Below are 19,910 nucleotides of genomic sequence, written 5' to 3'. Positions count from 1 at the left end.
TACCATACTACACTATGGAGCCATCACTCTCATTTATCTGAGGACATCTGTTGAGTGCAAGAGAGAGGTACACTGTGGCCAGCTATTCTTTGACATCTGAAGGCTGTGACAACCACCAGAAGCCTGCTCCCAGCTTGCAGTTCTACCACTGATGAGTGGTGACACGCTCGATTCGGCCCATTGGGGGGCCGCAACTTCAGGTGAGAGGCTGGGGGAAACGATCAATGGACTCCGGAAGTTGTTCGGACTGTTGCACTGACCTTTTAACACTGTCCTGTCACTGAGCGTGGTCCGCTGCACTTGCATTCTCTCATCCTTCTTTAGAAAAACGTATTCTGTTGAGTCGCATGATATTCCTTTTTTCATATTATACCTTGGCGATCACTTGGACATTTTATTTAGTTGGACTGTATTATCTGCACATCTATTGGTACTATTGCATGAGCACTTTTCCATTTATTTTATAAATTTTTTGGGGCTTTGTATGTTATTGTCCTATGCACTAATCCTGATGGTCTTTATATGCGATTATATTATTGCACAAGCACTTCTTTATATATTTTTTGAGCTGTGAATTTTATTGTTTTATGCATTATTCTTGGTGATATTTTGATGGTCTTTATATGTGATTAGATATCTACTTAATTTATTCATCGCTTTTTATGCACATTGCACTTGTCTTTTGCACATCTATCTGATATTGACGCACTTATTCAAGTCCCATTAGATTTAGTCCTTTTTATTGTCACATTAGGAGTTTTATGCACATTACACTTTTGGGTAATTTACTGCTATCTACTTGATTATTACACATCAGATTAAGGATTGTTTCTCTGTATTCACTTGGACTGAATACTATTTATCACTATTTATTAGTATAATTAATTATCTATGCGGTTCTCAGTAATCAGCCTATGTTATTTATTACCCTTGGTTTTGCACACGGATTGATGTTATTTATCTTTTTAGTGATTTGGAAGATTTCTATATTTATATTCTTTACCATTTTAGCCTTGATGAGTAAGCGCCACATATATATTTATTTCAAAAAGACACACGTCCATTCACTGAAATTGGAAGAGAAGCGGTTTAACCTTAAACTGCGTAGAGGGTTCTTTACGGTCAGAGCGGTAAGCATGTAGAACTCTCTTCCATAAGCACTGGTATCAGCAGGGAGCGTCAATAGTTTCAGAAGACTATTAGATGGGTACCTTAACGATCACAACATCCAGGGGTATACAATGTACTATTGACAAACACAAGCACACCCACCACAGGTTGAACTGGATGGACTGGTGTCTTTTTTTCAACCTTATCGATCATGTAACTATGTAATTAAACAAAATAACCAAAACTTGCAATTTGTATAAAGTTATATTTATTTAAGATTTCAAATCAATTTCATGCAATCTCACAAATACAAAATGTTTTACCATTTTCACATCAATAAAAAATTTTTTGACCATTAAAGCTTCAACATTTCTGTCGGTGATCACTTCTCAACTACTTTGAGGCAAACAGGAGGGGGGGGCACAAGACCTCACAAAATAGAACAAACTACAATGCAATTCCTCCATTACTTGTGATGCTTTCTTCATAAGTGTACTGCTTGCTGTTTTATGACCCATTACAACACAACAGAATCATAAAAACAGCTGTCAAGGGTAGACTTGTTCCTGTTTTTTTTTTAGGAGACAACTTGACACAGGTTGATGAGGTAAGTGGTCTTTTGGCACAAGCTGATGAGGTAAGTCTAAAGAGGATTCCCAATCTAAGCAGTGTTATGAAGAAACACCAAGTAATCTGAATGTACTGCAGTTTGACTAGCTTCTGCTCATTTACTAAACTCTGGAGCAACTGCTCTTGCAGAGTGCACAGTCAATTCGCCTTTAAAAAAATCAACCCCTTAGTGTCAGATTTGTCTGCCGCATTGCTGCTAAAAATCACTGATCGCCGCCATTACCAGTAAAAACAATAAAAATAAACATTAAAAGTCCATAAATCTATCCCATAGTTTGTAGACACTAACTTTTGCACAAACCAATCAATATACGCTTGGGATTTTTTTTTTTTACCAAAAATACATATTGGCCTAAATTGATGAAGAAATTAGATTTTTTACTTTTTATTTTTTTGGATATGTATTATAGCAGATAGTAAAAAATATTTTTTTTTTTTTTTCAAAATTGATGGTCTTTTTTTGTTTATAGTGCAAAAAAAACAAAAAAAAAAACAAAAAAACGCAGAGGTGATCAAATACCATCAAAAGAAAGCTTTATTAGTGGGGGAAAAAAGGACATCAATTTTATTTGGGTACAGCATTGCATGACTGTGCAATTATCAGTTAAAGTAACGCAGTGCTGCAAAAAATGGCCTTGTCATTAAGGGGGTAAAACCTTCCGGAGCTGGAGTGGTTAAAGAAACACATGTCATGATGTAGAGATGCATTCCTTTTTGTGCGTTTCAAATCTGTCTGAAGTTTACCTTTATGTCAGAACAGTACAAACAAAAGACTTTCTAGAAAAAAAAGCTAAACCCACAAAACGTTCCTCATTAAAGATACAAAACCTGCATATCAATTTTGAATTCTCTAGTCTAGGGGTCTCCAAACTACATCCTGTGGGCCACCTCTTGCCCGCTAGGAGACTTTATCTGGCCTCAGTGAAGGTCAGTGGTGTATCTCCAGATGAGGATTCCGATTAGTTGGTTTCTGCTTCTGATGGGGACCCTGATGTAAGGGGGAACGCTAATATGTAAGAGGGGCTATGGAGTAATGGGGGGGGCTCGTGAAATAAGGACTCTGATGTGATGGGCAACATAATGTAAGAGGGGACCCAGAAATGTAAGGGAGGCTATGAAGTGATTGAGCACTTTGAAAAGGGGCCTCTGGTGTGATGAAGACGCTTCTGATATAAAAGTTATTTCTTGTAGTTTGTTCATTCATTTAATTACATTAAATTCAATTGTATTCATTTACAAAACGGATTTTTTTTTGGGCTTGTGAATATCTGTAAAGTATACAATGTGGCCCTCACACTGAAAAGTTTGGAGACCCCTGCTCTAGTAGTAGAAAGCTCGAATATTAGACCCTGTTATGCACACTCTTGTGCCCGGAGATGAGGTGTGAGGCCAGGCTGTCAATATTCAGGTGACATTTGATCCCTGCAACTCTTGCTACGTATAACAGAAGCAAAGCTAAAAAATTGGTGCAAATGCAAAATGTTCATTAGTAAGCCCGCACAATGATGAGACTGTAAATTGTATCTAAAGCCAAATATGTTTTTTTTTTTTAATTTTGGACAGAGTGAGGAAGTGTCTGAACCCTGTGTCAGGTATATATTGCTGTCTGTGTCTGCGCTGGGAAGGATCACCCTCTATATTTGACCTAGGGACCATTATCTCCAGGAGAGATAGTGAAGGAAAATTCAAACATTTTGGAGCAGCAAGAATAGAGGGAAAATCCAATGAGGGCACTTGCTCTGGTAACTGTCTACAAGAGGCAACTCTTCCCAATAGGTTCCAGTGACAACTGTCTACTGGAGGAAACTCTTCTCAATGGGTTCCAGTGACAACTGTCTATGCGAGGCAACTCTTCCCAATGTTTTCCAGGTGACAACTGTCTACACAAGGCAACTGTTCCCAATGGGTTTCGGTGCCAACAATCTACGGGAGAAAACTCCTCCCAATGGGTTCCAGTGACAACTGTCCACAAGAGGCAACTCTTCCTAATGGGTTTCGGTGCCAACTATCTAAGAGAGGAAACTCTTCCCAATGGGTTCCAGTGACAACTGTCTATGAGATGCAACTCTTCCCAATGGCTTCAGGTGACAACTGTCCACACGAGGCAACCCTTCCTAATGGGTTTCGTGACAATTATCTATGGGATGAAACTCTTCCCAATGGGTACCGGTGACAACTGTGTACGAGAGGAAACTCTTCCCAATGGTTTCTAGTAAAACCGGTCTACAAGAAGAAACTCTTCTCAATAGGACACAGAGAGCAAAAAAAAAAAAAAAGGAAGGAAATTGAAGTGGGCTTTACCCCTCCCTACGCTACCAAAAAAATGTTTACTTTAAAAGAGACTCTGTCAATTTGCCCATTGAGGCTTTCCTTCCTAGAAATACCTCCCCTTGTAGTCACCTACCACATGCCCCTCAACTACTCGGTGGGAGCCAACACAGGATTTATTTCTTCCTCCTACCATTAAGGTGACAGTGCTTGTGCCATTTAGGTCCGAGTACTGCATCTCGGGAGAAGTTCATTTGTTCCTCCATACCCAGAAGGATTGATTATTTACTGAAGGCTCTAAGGCAGTAAAAGGGAGAAGAGGGAGCTTATGAAAGGAGATTATGAGTGGTTGGGTGAGCAACTTACAAGCGAATCTTCCAACCAAAAAAGAAGCAGCGAGAATGTCAGACCAATGGTCAACACATCCAAAATAATATCTTAATAAATAATCAGTAGAAAGGAATCCAACAGCTTTTGGGAGTTTGGCCTCCTTCATCAGAGCTACAAAACATGTAAATATATATACAGTATAAACAGTTCACACAATGTAAAATGCATGTTCTAAAAGGAATGAAAAAAAAAAAAGAAAAATATTACAAGATGCATTTTATATTCTATATGAACTTTTACAGTATCTCACAAAAGTGAGTACACCCCTCACATTTTTGTAAATATTTATAATAATATGGATATAAATATTTTAGCCCTGATGAAGGAGTGTCCGAATCCCCAAAACGCTTTGGCTTGCTTTATACCGATTATTTAATAATACACCATTTTGGACTTTGACCATTAGTGTGGTGCTACTACTTTTTTGGATAGTTGGGACTTTCACAAGACCCCTCTCCTTTGGGGTGTTCTGGTATTTATGAACAGCCTCACCCAAACAAGTTAACTTGATTAATAAGACAGTCCTTTCCAACACTGGATTCTAATAGTAAAAGATCTAATGCCTCTCTTTGTCCTTTACAGAGAAGCAGTCAAGGGTTCAGCAACCTATATCATACACAGCGATGTGTAACTTAGCAAAAGCATGTCCTGTGTACGATCCACTGTATGCCTGGTAAGGACAGCTGTAAAGTTCTGATCACATGCATGCAAATAAAGACTTTGCCACTTTCTGTGTGCTGGAGCCAAACTTATTCTGCTACCAATGATGTTTCTACCAAGAACCAGAAAGAGTCCATCCTTACTGAAGCCAACCTCATAAGGCCTGACCCCCTCATAAGAAGGAATGAGGCACACATCAGACTAGGTGTTGAGAACTTTAGGGATTAGCCAGATCTTGACTGCTATACCCTATGTATCCAAATACGATTTTTTTTTTACTACAAGCTTTTCAGAAGCTGTAATTTCCTACCAGAAATATACTGTCACCATCTTAACCCTTATTAAATGTTAAATGTAATTCTCTTTACATTCAAGTTAGCAAAATGACACCATAAGACAGAAGCGTACAGAGTATAAAAGAAAAAATATAAGGCACATCGGTATTCTTCAATGGTTGGAAATTAATCCTCAATGTTCAGAGAGCCAAACCTGAAAGAGAAGAAAAAAATCATTATATCAGACTGCTTGGAACTTATTAGAGCACATCAGAAATGATCACAGAACAGAAATCAATGGAATTGCAGAAGAAAAACTATGAGTTCTTCTGTTGAATAAAGTTTAAGATATGTCTCGAACTGCCAGGTACAGATCCTCGGATCTACCGTATTTAGGGCTCTGAGGATGCCGATCTCCCGTTTTTGTCTTTTGTCTAAACTTGATGGACAGGTGTCTTTTTTCAACCCAAATACACTATATGACCACAACTTTAAGGACCCTTGACCTTATATACTTGATCTATACCGACCAACCAAACCATGAACAACCACCTAATATTGAGTAGGTTCTCCTTTTGCTGCAAAACCACCCTGACTCATTGAGGCATGGGCGCCACTAGACAAAGCATCACACTGCCTCCGACCAGCTTGAGTTCTTCCCATAGTGCATCCTGGTGCCATCTCTTCCCCAGGTAAGCGACACACATGCACCGGCCATCCACATGATGTAAAAGAAGATGTGATTCATCAGACCAGGCCACCTTCTTCCATTGCTCTGTGACCCAGTCCTGATGCTCATGTGCCCATTCTAGGCACTTTTGGCTGTGGACACGGGTCAGCATTGGCACCCTGATCAGTCTATAGCTACGCAGCCACATACACAACAAACGGCAATGCTCTGTGTGTTCTGACACATTTCTATCAGAACCAACATGAACTTTTTCAGCAATCTGAGCTCCAGTAGCTCTTCTATTGGATCAGACTACACAGACCAGCCATATGCATCAACGAGCCTTGGCCACCCATGACACTGTACCGTTTGCATTCCTTGGACCACTTTTGGTCGACCCCTGACCACTGCAGACCGGAAACATCCCACAAGAGTTTTGGAGTTGCTCTGACCCAGTCGTCTAGTCATTACAATTTGGCCCTTGTCATAGTCACTCAAATCTTTACACTTCATTTGTTCTCCTTCCAACACATCAGTTTCAGGGACGACTTGTTCACTTCCGGCCCAATAAATCCCACCCACTTCCAGATGCCACTAGAACAAGAAAATCCATTTGGCTAATCGGTGTATGTAGACAGCTCTCCAAATATTTGGGTTGAAGTGTTACCAATGAAGGTTAATGTCAGTGTTACAGCATACAAAGACGTTTTAGATAATTGTGGTCTTCCAACTACAGTATGTGATAACCGTTTAGGGAAGAGCCCCTCCGGTTACAGCATGACTGTCCCCTGTGTACAAAGCCAGCCCCATATAGCCCATATAGACATGGTTTATTCATTAGTCAAAGAGACCCTGTCACCAGACCATTTATTTCAACAACAGATTATACAGTGCTGTGAAAAAGTATTTGCTCCCTTCCTGACTTATTTTTTTTTTGCATATTGGTCACACTCAAATGATTCAGATCATCAAACTAAATTTTAATATTACACAAAGAGAACCTTGAAAAAAAGCAAAATGCAGTTTTTAAAATGATGATCTCACTTAATAAGGGAAAAAAGCAGTCCAAACCTGCCTAGCCCTATGTGAAAATTGTATCCCCCCCCCCCCCGGCTAAAATATAAATGAACTGTGTATAACCACATTTTTTTTGGAAAGCCGAGTTAAATTGCACTTGCCACACCCCAGGCCAGATTATTGCCAGACCCGTTGAATGAAGAAGTCACTTAAATAGAAGTCTGCCAAAGTGAAGCACGCTAAAAGATCTCAAAAAGCAACACATCATGCCGCGATCTGAAGAAATTCAAGAACAGATAAGTTAAAAAAGTAGCCGACATGTATCAGTCTGGAAAGGGTTACAAAGCCATTTCTAAGGCTTTGGGACTCCAGTGAACCACAGTGAGAGCCATTATCCACAAATGGAGAAAACTTGGAACAGGGGTGAACCTTCCCAGGAGTGGCCGGCCGGACCACTTTGAGGAGCATCGCCTGACGTGATTTGTTCACACTATCGATAGGCTGGAGGGAGATAAAATCCTGTTGCCCCCTGTTTAGCTGGAGAGGCAGCAGCTAGGTATGTACACATGCTGTGGCCATGATGCTTTGCTCCGTAACTGAAGCAGGAATTACAGTGCCTTGAAAAAGTATTCATACCCCTTGATATTTTCCACATTTTGTCATGTTTTATTGGGATTTTATGTGATAGACCAACACAAAGTAGCACGCAATTGTGAAGTGGATGGAAAATGATACATTTTTCAAATTTCTTTTTACAAATAAATATGTGAAAAGTGTGGGGTGCGTTTGTATTCAGCCCCCTTTACTCCAATACCCCTAACTAAAATCTAGTGGAACCAATTGCCTACAGAAGTCACCTAATTAGTAAATAGAGTCCACCTGTGTGTAATGTAATCTCGGTATAAATACAGCTGTTCTGTGAAGCCCTCAGAGGTTTGTTAGAGAACCTTAGTGAACAAACAGCATCATGAAGGCCAAGGAACACACCAGACAGGTCAGGGACAGAGTTGTGGAAAAGTTTAAAAAAAGGGTTAGGTTATAAAAAAAAAAAAAAAAAAAAAATCCCAAGCTTTGAACATCTCACGGAGCACTGTTCAATCCATCATCCGAAAATGGAAAGATTATGGCACAACTGCAACCTACCAAGACATGGCCGTCCACCTAAACTGACAGGCCGGGCAAGGAGAGCATTCATCAGAGAAGCAGCCAAGAGGTCCATGGTAACTCTGGAGGAGCTGCAGAGATCCACAGCTCAGGTGGGAGAATCTGTCCACAGGACAACTATTAGTCGTGTTCTCCACAAATCTGGTCTTTATGGAAGAGTGACAAGAAGAAAGACATTGGTGAAAGAAAGCCATAAGAAGTCCCCTTTGGAGATTGCGAGAAGCCATGTGGGGGACACAGCAAACATGTGGAAGAAGGTGCTCTGGTCAGATGGGACCAAAATTGAACTTTTTGGCCTAGAAGCAAAATGCTATGTGGCGGAAAACTAACACTACACATTACCTTAAATACGCTATCACGACAGTAAAACATGGTGGTGGCAGCATCATGTTGTGAGGATGCTTTTCTTCAGCAGGGACAGGGAAGCTGGTCAGAGTTGATGGGAAAATGGATGGAGCCAAATACAGGGCAATCTTAGAAGAAAACCTGTTAAAATCTGCAAAAGACTTGAGACTGGGGTGGAGGTTCACCTTCCAGCAGGACAACGACCCTAAACATACAGCCAGAGCTACAATGGAATGGTTTAGATCAAAGCATATTCATGTGTTAGAATGGCCCAGTCAAAATCCAGACCTAAATCCAATTGAGAATCTGTGGCAAGACTTGAAAATTGTTGTTCACAGACACTCTCCATCCAATCTGACAGAGCTTGAGCTATTTGGCACAGAAGAATGGGCAAAAATGTCCCTCTCTAGATGTGCAAAGCTGGTAGAGACATCCCCAAAAAGATTTGCAGCTGTAATTGCAGTAAAGGTGGTTCTACAAAGTATTGACTCAGGGGGGCTGAATACAAATGCCCCCCCCCCCACACACACACACTTTTCACATCTTTTTTTGCACCAAATGTTTAAAACCATTCATCATTTTCCTTCCACTTCACAATTATGTGTCACTTTGTGTTGGTCTATCACATAAAATCCCAATAAAATACATTTACTGTTTTGGCTGTAACATGACAAAATGTGGAAAATTTCAAGGGGTAGGAATACTTTTTCAAGGCATTGTATACCCCCTCGTCTCTTTTGGCAGGTAAATAGGGCTTTCTAAAACCGCGTGCAGGGTGGGGTCCAATGGGTTAAAACAGGCAGTGAGGAGATGATAGAAAATCTCTTCACTGCTTGTCAAATGTTCTGTGAAAAGCAATGTGAACACGCATCGCTCTTCAAAGAGCAAAGTGCTTGTGCATGAGCCCTTAATGTCTGTGCTTTGAAAATAAATACAATGGGGAGCAGTTGAGTGGTTTGGGGAAAGAAAACTGAATAGGGTTGACACCACAAAACTCCTATGTGTTCTCAGTCCACAATAGGAAATTAGATGTTGAGTGGTTTATTTGTATTTTTCTGTGCTTGTATGATCTTTACAGGAAAAAAAAAACATTTAAATGTGCATGTGTTGCAGAAATATATATATATAAAAAAACCTATGCAGTACTTTACCTTGACATACTGTATGCTTTAATACCTTCACAGGCTTATGAATTTGCTCTCCAAATCCTTTTTTGTATACACCTCCACTTCACTCTTGTTTACAGAACTTAATGGACATAGCCAGCGGAACAATGAAATGATGTCTAAACCTTTTTATCATTATCTCATTTCTTTATCACTCCCACAAACCATTGATTAAAAAAAAGCACCTTTATCTCAACAAAGACAGTTTTCAAAAAAAAAACTTCAGAGATTTGTATTGAAAACTGTTCTTGTTGAGGCACAAATGCTTTTATTGATATTATATAGGAGGAAAATAAAGACATGAGATAATAATAAAAAGGTTTTGGGATTATTTTATTGTTCTGATGCCCTCAACCCTACTGATCACCATCCATAAAGACCTGGTTTTATGAATTTGGTGTGGAGGAACTTGAGTGGTCTGCTCAGAGCCCTGACCTCAACCCATTGGACACCATCCATAAAAGACCCGGTTTCATGAGTTTGGTGTGGAGGAACACCAAATGTCTGATGTCTTTTGTTTCGGTTCCAGCACCTATGCACAAAGCCAGTTCCATAAAGACATGGTTTGATAGGTTTGGTATGGAGGAACCAAAATGGCCTTCATAGAGTCCTGACCTCAATTTTACTGATCACCATCCATAAATACATGGGTTGATGAGATTGGTGTGAAGAAATTTGAGTGGTCTGCTTAGAGCCTTGACCTCAATTCCACTGATCAAAATCCATAAAGACATGGTTTGATGGGTTTGGTGTGGAGGAACAGATATTGCCTCCATAGAGTCCTGACCTCAACCTTACTGATCACCATCCATAAAGACATGGGTTGATGAGATTGGTGTGAAGAAATTTGAGTGGTCTGCTTAGAGCCTTGACCTCAATTCCACTGATCAAAATCCATAAAGACATGGTTTGATGGGTTTGTTGTGGAGGAACGGAAATTACCTCCATAGAGTCCTGACCTCAACCTTACTGATCACCATCCATAAAGACATGGGTTGAGGGTTGAAGAGATTGGTGTGGAGAAATTTGAGTGGTCTGCTCAGAGCCCTGACCTCAACCCTACTGGCACCATCCATAAAGACATGGTTTGAGGAGTTTGGTGTGGAGGAAGTTGGGTGGTTTGTAGAGAGCCCTGACCTCAAACCCAACTGAATACCATTGGGTTGAATTAGATGTCAATTGTGAGCCAGGTCTTTTCATCCAACATCAGTACCTGACCTCACAAACGTTCTTTCTTGCTAATTGTGCCCAAATTCCCTAAGAGACATTGCAAAATCTGGTGGAAAGCCTTCCCAGAAAATTGGTGGCTGCTATAGCCTCAAAAGGGGGCCAACCTTATATTATTGTTCATAGGTTTGGAATGCAATGTTCAACTAGCATGTATAGGTGTGATAGTCGGGAGTCTACAAATTTTGACCATTGAGCAGGGGTGTCAAACTCAACTTCGTTGCGGGCTGCATCAGCATTATGGTTGCCCTCAAAGGGCCAGTTGTATCTGTAAGGCTAGATATCCACAGCACCCCCCCCCCGTTACATCAGATGTAAAGAGCCCCCCCACCATAAGAAGACAAGTGTCCCCCACCCTCCCTCATATCACATGTGCTGCTGCCGGGAAGAAGCTGGGGGCAGGACTGGAAAGTAGAAAGTGCAGGGTCTGGAGTCAGCTGCTGGAGTCTGCCGAATGCTGAGATTAGGGGAAGCGGAGATGAGGGGGTGCTGCGACTGCACAGAGAAGCGCAGGATCTGTAGGAGTACTGTACTCCTCTCTGCGACCTGAGGAAGGAGCACGCATGCTCCAACTGCACGCCCCCCCCCCCCCCCCAGACGTCACTTCGGGGTCTCGATCCAAGCTGCCACTGAAGCATTCATCCGCTCATTGAGCCAGAGAGGGTGTCAGGAACCACCGGCGCCGCCATGGGATCCTACCAGTAATCCTGCAGCTGATCCAAGGTTACAGTAGGACCGATCAGTGACCCAATGGCAGACACCACAACAATATGCCATGTTCAAGATTTTATACATGCGAGTTGTTAACCTTCTAAATAAACCTGTTTCTGCTTCATACTACACTTAGTGGGCACCGCTTTTCTCTCCTTTCTGTCCTCCTCTCTGTTGCTGACTGCTGAGATGGGGTGGTGGCAGAGATGAGCCTCTCTGAGGCTGTGAGAAGCACAAGATCTGGTGGAGGAGTTCTGTAAATATATGCAGAGCTTTGAGTTTTAACTTCTATGGGAGGTCACATCTCTACCTCTGCACATTACTACTCTGGTTCTCTAATTAAAGTTGCACATTGCAATTTACTTTTATATTATGTTAAAGATATGAGATTTTAGTGATTGGGTATTTATCTACTTTAACCCCAATCCACTCAAAAAAAAAAAAAAAAATTGCTCCACTTCCAAAAAAAAAAAAAAAAAATCAGTCACCTAGTTACCTAGTTTGTTTCTTCTACCTAAAATGAGAAGCTGCCTAATGCATTAGCAGCTTTTCAGACAAAATATTTTATCTTCCCAGAACCCAGAGCAGATGCATGCTGGGTAATAGAGAGTGCCTTGGCGAAGCATCAAACGTGCTGTTCAGAAGGTTTGCTCCGTCTGTGAGAATCCTGCCCTCCAACACAGCGGGAGGTTACTGGTAATGAAATATGTAGCAGACCTGCATGCATGGTGAGAGAACTGCTCAAAGCAAGATGGCACAGAGGGGGCAAATAGAAAACTAGAGCTTTGTCTTGACCCAGGGGCCGAATGCCTTGGCATATTGGAAGATGAGACAGGAGATATATATATATTATTGAGTCTCCGGGCCTCTTCTCACTGTGTCTGGCTTCAAAGAGTTCACGAACTTGAGAGTATCAAATAAAACTACATCTCGGTCTAAAAACTTTAAATTAATGAACCTTAGCAGCTTCTATAGTAAAACTAGGCAACCTAAAGTCCTCCACTTCTTGAGGCATGACATTTCCCAGCATGCTTTGTCATGGTATGTGGCCACATGCAGTTGGGAAGATATGTAACCAGGGCACCTCTATTATTATCAGAAGTATAGAAGGTGAGAGGCAGAATGGTATAGGAGTCTAGATATCATTTGTTCACAGCATCTACTAAATATCCAACATGCTTCGAAGGTTCTTAGACGCACCCTTTATTAGGGCTTCAAAATGTTGGACAGGAAAAGATCCAGACAACAGGAGGTAAGTAGTTCAAGCACACAAAATAAACTTGTCAAAAAAAAAATATTAAAAAGGAAGGTCCTTGAAATAGAAGAGGTGTTATACTCACTCCTCCGGTGGCCCGTGTCTTCTACTCCCCTTCTGTTTCTTTGGTACAGCCTCTGTCACATTCATCAGCTTTCAACACTAAAGGGTCTATTTTATAAAGCATTGAATCTGACATTCAGCAAACATTCACTGCAGGTCAATTCAACCTTTTCGCTGCCAGAGCCGTTATTTGTTTTTTTGGACACGTTTAAAAAATCATTTTAGGGCCTGAAGATTATATAAAACATCCAAACATTATAGATTTTTCTGTAAGCAGACATCCTAGAGAATAAAATAGTGGTAGTTCCAATTTTTTATTTCACATGATATTACCGCAAAGGTCTAGGAAACACAACATTTCTGTAAAAAAAAACAAACACACTAAAGTGAATTTTAGGGCAAACGAAAGCAATAAATTACCCACATTTTTGGCTAAAATATAAAAGATGAGGTAGCAGTTGAGTAAATAGATACCCAACATGTCAAACCTTAAAGCGTTTGTTACCCCAACATTTTCTATTTCCGATAAATGCCTGCTGTACCATATACTTGTATGAAAGTCTCCTGTTCTCTTTGTTTTGCTTCCTTTATGTGAAAGTGACGGGTGACCCAGAAGTGATGTCACACGTCACTTTCCGGGTCACAGCAAGAAGGGGAGGAGAGTGGACATGTGACCACTCTCCTTCTACCCCTCCACCCGCTGGCACCATGTTGGTCTCAGGCTTGCAGATGGGCAAGCGGAACCCAGGAATATATGGTGCTGGGGGGGGGCGTAGTTACCGGGGGTGTGTGGAAGCAATCGGGTGGCAGTGCAGCCGCCTGAATGCTTCGACCTGTCCGGCAGGAGTCTGCCCATCAGTTTTGCACACAATCCCAGTGGCTGCTGCCATTGGACTGTGTGTGAAACCCCCTGCTGTCAGGTCTGTACGATGTATGGACCTGGCAGCGAAAGGGTTAAAAGGACAGCGATAGATTCACCAGAGATGTGGCCTAAGACCTCATTCATACTTGCTTCAAAATGTTGCATTGGACATGCTTCTTTAACTACTTCCCACCGGTAGGCCGTCCATGGATTTCCTCGGGTTGAAGTAGTTATACCGGGATGATGCCTGAACCTACAGGCATCATCCCGGTTATGGAAGGTTTCAGTCACTTAATCACTTCTGCAGGGTGTCCACCCCCCTCCTGCCACCGCCGCCTTTCCCGGGCTTTACCGTCCAATCGCGGAGTCTGGGAGCGTTGTGGCGATGGTTGCATGGAAGAGAGAGAGAGAGGAACAGACGTAGTTCCTCTCCCTCTGTGTCCCCGGAAGCCAGGAGCGATGAGTGTGTCGTCACTTCCGGTTCTGCCTCTTTGTTTACCTGGCCGTTAGTGGCCAGGAAAGCAGCTGATCAGATCGATCTGTGTCTGATCGGCTACATTGGAGGCCAGAGGAGAGATTTGGGCGCTAATAGACCCCAGCTCTCTCCATAAAGAGGACCTGTCACACCCCATGCTGTTTCAAGGGATGTTGTTCATCCTTTGTGATAGCAATAAAGTTAATCCAAAAAAAAAAGGTTTTGTATAAAAAAAAAAAAAAAAAAAATACAAAAATTTAAAGCTACCCTGTCCATTCCCCCCCCCCCGCTTACGCGCAAATGATACTCCCGCACGCATATGTAAACGGTGGTCGCATCACACATGTGAGGTATTGTAACAAACGCCAGAGCGAGAGCAATAATTCCAGCATCAGACCTCCTGTGCAGCTCTAAACTGGTAACCTATAAAGACGTTTAAAGCGTCACCAATGGAGAATTTCAGACACTGCAGTTTGCCGCCATTCCATTGACAAACACAATTTTAAAGCATGACATGTTAGGTGTCTATTTACTTGGCGTAACATTTTTCACATTATACAAAAAAATTGGGGTAAATATTGTGTTTTGTTTTTTAATTCATTAAAAGTGTATTTTTCCTAAAAAATAAAAATTGCGTTTGAAAAACCGTTGTGCATATACTGTGTGACATAAAAAATTGCATGTAATTCTATAGGGTCTCTGCTAAAAAAATATATATAATTTTTGGGGGCTTCAAGTAATTTTCTAGCAAAAAAAAGAAAAAAGTAGATTTGCCTCCGTACTCTTGCCATGTGTTCCATCCTCCAAACCCTATGTCACAATTGTGCCCTGTAGCGATTGGAGGATGAGTGCACAGCAGGGGATCTAGGCATCCACCCCAGAAGTGTCAGATCACGTACTAGGTCCCTGATCTGGCACAGAGCAGTCGCCCTGCCGCAGTATATGTGCAATGGGTGGTCGTTAACTGGTTAAGCTTTGAAAAAAAAAATAAAGAGCTTTGATAAAAAAAATTTAAAAACCTGGAAGCCGATTGGTTTCTATTCAGAGCTGCACCAGATTCTGCACTCTCCAGTTTTAGTAAATCAACCTCACTGCGTAAAATACAAGTTTGTAACTATAGTACAATAACGGAAATATGGTACAGCAAACATCTACACATGAAATAATTGGAAAAAAATCTATGACCGGTGTGTGGCCCATTCCTCCTCACTGGCAGGTCTGCAAATGAGACAACTGTACTGATTGAAGATGTCCACTCACCATGGTTTGGCCTTGTAGTACTCGTCCGGTGTCACAGTTTTAATTCCACCAAAGTAGTCCAACACCCAGATGTTGGTGATGTTGAGTTTGGCAAAGAACCAGTTGTGGTCATGGGGCCATTTGATCATCTCTGGGTGACGGCTGAACAAAGCGTGCTTCGCTGTGGCATTTTCCTTGTCGTCCACCTGCATACAATTACATTCAGTAGTCAGGACATCATAGTATGGAATGACAGCTGTACACATGTATTCTGACAACAGAAAGACTCAGGTCCTGGTATAAAGTAGCAAGAGAAAAACTCACCCCAAGATCAACCGCTTTATAGTATAGTCGGTGTGTAGAGTAGTCGGTGCTCTGGCTAATTAAGCTCACAAAAGATCCATAGAAAGTACAGGCCGGCAACTCGACAGCTTCTTCATAGAAAATATTTATTTAAGCATTACAGAAATAACATCATCCAAAAATTCTGACACGTTTCGGCCTTAGGCCTTCATCAAAAGCTTTTGCTTTTGAAGGCCTAAGGCCGAAACGTGTCAGCATTTTTGGATGATGTTATTGCTGTAATGCTTAAAGGGGTTGTAAAGGTAAAAATTTTTTCACCTTAATGCATTCTATGCATTAAGGTGAAAAAACTTTTGACAGTACCGCCGCCCCCAGGCCCCCCGTTTTACTTACCTGACGCCTCGAATCTTCGCTCCTCGTCCTCGGCAGCTTCATTGCAGCTCAGCCTGGTCGCTGATTGGCTGCAGTGGATGGATTGAAAGCAGCGCAGCCATTGGCTCGCGCTGCTGTCAATCACATCCGATGACGCGGCGCGCCGGGGGGCGGGGCCGAGTGATACAGCGAGCGGCTATAGCCGCCGGCTGTATCACGGGAGCGCGCCCGCAAGCACTCACCACCGTGCGAGGGAGCTCGCATGAAGGTGGTAAATGCTTGCGGGGAGGAGCTGAAACAGCCGCCGAGGGACCCCAGAAGACCAGGTTCGGGGCCACTCTGTGCAGAACGAGCTGCACAGTGAAGGTAAGTATAACATGTTTGTTATTTTTAAAAAAAAAAAAAAACACCTTTACAACCACTTTAAACAAATATTTTCTATGGAGAAGCCATCGAGTTGCCGGCCTGTACTTTCTCAGGTCCTGGTAGAGCGAGCAATACAGGGGAGGAGCCTGTACAACACTGAAGGTAAGGCTGGAGAAAGGAAGAAATAAGGCACGGCAACCAAGCAGGCTATGGGGAAAAAAAGTAACCAATAGGTCTGTCGGTAAAATTCGGCAAAGTACACCACTGGCTTCGAATGCGTCAAAAGGTTCTCACCATAACAAGATCAGTATCACTCTCCTGTAATGTGTGGCGTGATTTCAGGTGCGACTTCAATGGACATCTGTGCATGAAGCCACACAGATGTCTATCAAGTCGCACCTGAAATCGTGCTGACCTTGCTACTTTGAAATCGTACTACTTCAAGTGAAGTAGCACGATTTCACAGTAGCATCAATGTGAACCAGGGCTCAAAAATAGAAGCTGATTGTTTTCTATGCACAGCTGCACCAGATTTTGCACTCTCCAGTCTTAGTAAATCAACCCTTATAGGTCTGATTTAATAGGGTTGTGCGTAGAGAGACCACTGCTTTCCACATGAAGAACAAGCGGCTCACTCTGCAGCATGCTGGCAGGACACAGGCTTTTCTACTCAGGCTGTAGTTACTTTCTAAAGACATCAAACTGTAGAAATTTGCATAGCCTTTGTTTTGAAGCACTTGAAATGTACCGTAATTAATGGATTTAAACTGAACGTTCAATAGAGCTTTAAAATTTGGTTGTAAACCCTTAAGTTGGGTACACACTACAATAAAAATTGGGCGAACGATTGTCTGATTTTCCTCGTTTCACAGCAAGTCTGAATGGAGGAAGGAAATAATGTATGACAATTCTCGTATGACAATGGCTTTTTTTCTTGTTGTTTATTATTTCTGATCATGCGCAGTCGTTCGTTTCTAATTTTTCTCGTACGAAAATTGTACTAAAACGGTACACATTAAAAACGAAAATCGTTCGTTCTGTTCGCGTACAAAAACATTTTTTAGAGATTGTCCCTTTAGAAATCTTCATTTGGAAGGTCGGAATCGGCTATCAAAAGTTGTGTACACATTATCAGAAAACGTTCGCCTGATTTTCTTATAGTGTGTACGAGCCTATACAAAACACCTAGTGAAGTGATTGGCCTCAGGTGATACAGAGATGAAACAAATCCTCCTACAAGTTGCACCTGTTTATCTGCAGCCTTCTCTTCTCTACATTGTTCTGAATTTACAGCTTGTTTGAAAGTTCTGAGAAAAAGGGGGCGAAGAGATGAGGTTACACTGTGCAGAGCTCAGTGAGGAGAGCTCTGGGAGCTGATTGGAAGGAAGGGACACGCCTTCACACAGCACATAGCTAAGGTTGTAAACCACAGGGTTGTGTGCTGAAGCTCTTTCCCCTGTCAACTTTATTCCCTTGGTGTCAAGAAAACTTGTCAGAAGTGATTCATATTGATAGTGGAGGAACGATGCAGCAGACAGAAATGACATTTAGTGCTTTCAAGTACACACTATATAAGGATATGCTTTGTTCATATTTCTTGTCTCAGGTTTACAACCACTTTAAATTAGAAAGAAACAAATTGAATGGAGTTATACTGTATATTACTAGAAGATCTTATTGGGATTGCAGTGTTAATGGGGGAGGGGGCTTGGTTCCCTTTTTTGGATTTTTTTTTCTTTGTTGTGTAATGCGTACTTTTGTCGACACTGCGTCTTCCAGGTTTTTTATGCTATGGGCCGGTTGTAATTTTTTATTTATTTTTTCAATTTTTGTTATACTTTTTGGTATTTGATATAATGCTCACTAGGAATTTGATATATTTTGATAAAAAAAAAAGGTTTGTTTTTGGTATTGTACTCTCTTAAGATTTTTCTGCACGTAATATGCAGTTCACTTAGAAGGGAATATTTTTTTTGTCTTTCTCTTCCTTTGAAGGCATAGTTTAGAGAAGTAGGGATTTCCTGTTTGATTGGTTGGGCCCTTGTTGGGGTTATTGAGATATTTGTTTGTATGTTGTTAATAACCATAAAATAGATGAAATGGCGATAGAGGAAATCCCCCCCCCCCTTTTTTTCCTCTTATTTTTCTTTCTTCCTTCGTTATAATTTAGATGAATTATGTTGGATTTATACATATACCTAAATATTATGCGAGTGTCAACAATGGTTGTATGTAGATATTGTTAGTTTATTGTTGTGATATTGTACGATTAGACTATGTCTCAATAAAAAAAAAAAAATTTGTATTTTATTTTTTTTAATAAAATAATCTTCTGGAATTTATCAAAATTGAAGCAGTTGTGCATGACAACCAATCAGCTTTTCTCTTTTATTTTAATAGCTTAGCTGAACAAGCTGAAGGAAGAAGCTGATTGGTTACCACACATAGCTGTTCCAGATTCTGTCTGCTCCAGTTTTGATAAATACAATCCCTCCCCCCCTGGTTTTTTTAGATTTGCAATGATGAGATAAGTGTTTTATGGCAGTGCAGAATATTACTTGTGTTGTTGGAATATAAATATTAAATGTGGACAAACAATCTGAGCTCTATTTCCATAATAGTCGGTGGCAATGCCACTTGGGACCGCCCCCGCAGAGCTTGCTGCTCTAGGTCTGTACCTGTGGGGCCTTCCAACCAGTCTGAGCAGTTTTTATAGGTAGAGTCTGGTGCCTCACCTTCTCAATGATTCCTGAGAGTATAATATGAGCACAAAGCGGACTTTGCGGATCGTAGTGCTTCTCTCTGCAATAACGAGTCTGGGCCAGGGACATGGTCAGCGAGGCATTTGCGTTCTCCTGAAATGAAAGGATGCAATGTTTAACTTACTGAACATCATAGGGAAGGAAAGAATATGAAAAAGCAGGTAATAATAATAATAATAGTAATCAAACTAGCATTTATCACAACTGACAGACGATTTAAACTCCCCCCACTGTACCCAAAACTTAATCACTTCAGCTTTGGAAGATTTACCCCCTTCATGGCCAGGCCATTTTTTTTTTTGCTATACGGTAAGGGGTTACTTTAAATGACAATTGCGCGGTTGTCCTTTTTTCCCCCACAAATAAAGCTTTCTTTTGTTGATTATTTGATCACCTTTGCGGTTTTTTATTTTTTATGCTATAAACAGAAAACGACCGACAAAAAAAACCCCCAAAAAACCACAAAACAAACTTCTGCTTCTACGTGAAGTACGATGGATTTCTGAGCTGAACACCACCTGTCCACCAGGCCTCAATACCCAGTTGAGCTATCGCCCCTTCCTGGAGGGCTTTGCCTCAG

At 41.4% G+C, this 19,910-nt stretch overlaps 1 protein-coding gene across 1 annotated transcript in view; it reads right to left on the bottom strand.

The window, feature by feature from the left end:
- Nucleotides 1–1,361: 1,361 nt before the first annotated feature.
- CREG1 (cellular repressor of E1A stimulated genes 1) overlaps nt 1,362–19,910 on the bottom strand; it is a 34,730-nt gene continuing 16,181 nt past the window's right edge. The window contains exons 2-4 of the mRNA XM_073617353.1: nt 19,304–19,423; nt 15,549–15,733; nt 1,362–5,547 (exon numbers count right to left, since the gene is read on the bottom strand). Of these exons, the coding sequence (XP_073473454.1) occupies nt 5,520–5,547; nt 15,549–15,733; nt 19,304–19,423 (333 nt within the window). The 3' untranslated portion in view covers nt 1,362–5,519. The remainder of the gene's footprint in view (nt 5,548–15,548; nt 15,734–19,303; nt 19,424–19,910) is intronic.

Source organism: Aquarana catesbeiana, linkage group LG02, assembly GCF_042186555.1.
Source record: "Aquarana catesbeiana isolate 2022-GZ linkage group LG02, ASM4218655v1, whole genome shotgun sequence".
NCBI lineage: Eukaryota > Metazoa > Chordata > Amphibia > Anura > Ranidae > Aquarana > Aquarana catesbeiana.
This window is presented reverse-complemented; position numbering and strand designations above follow the sequence as displayed.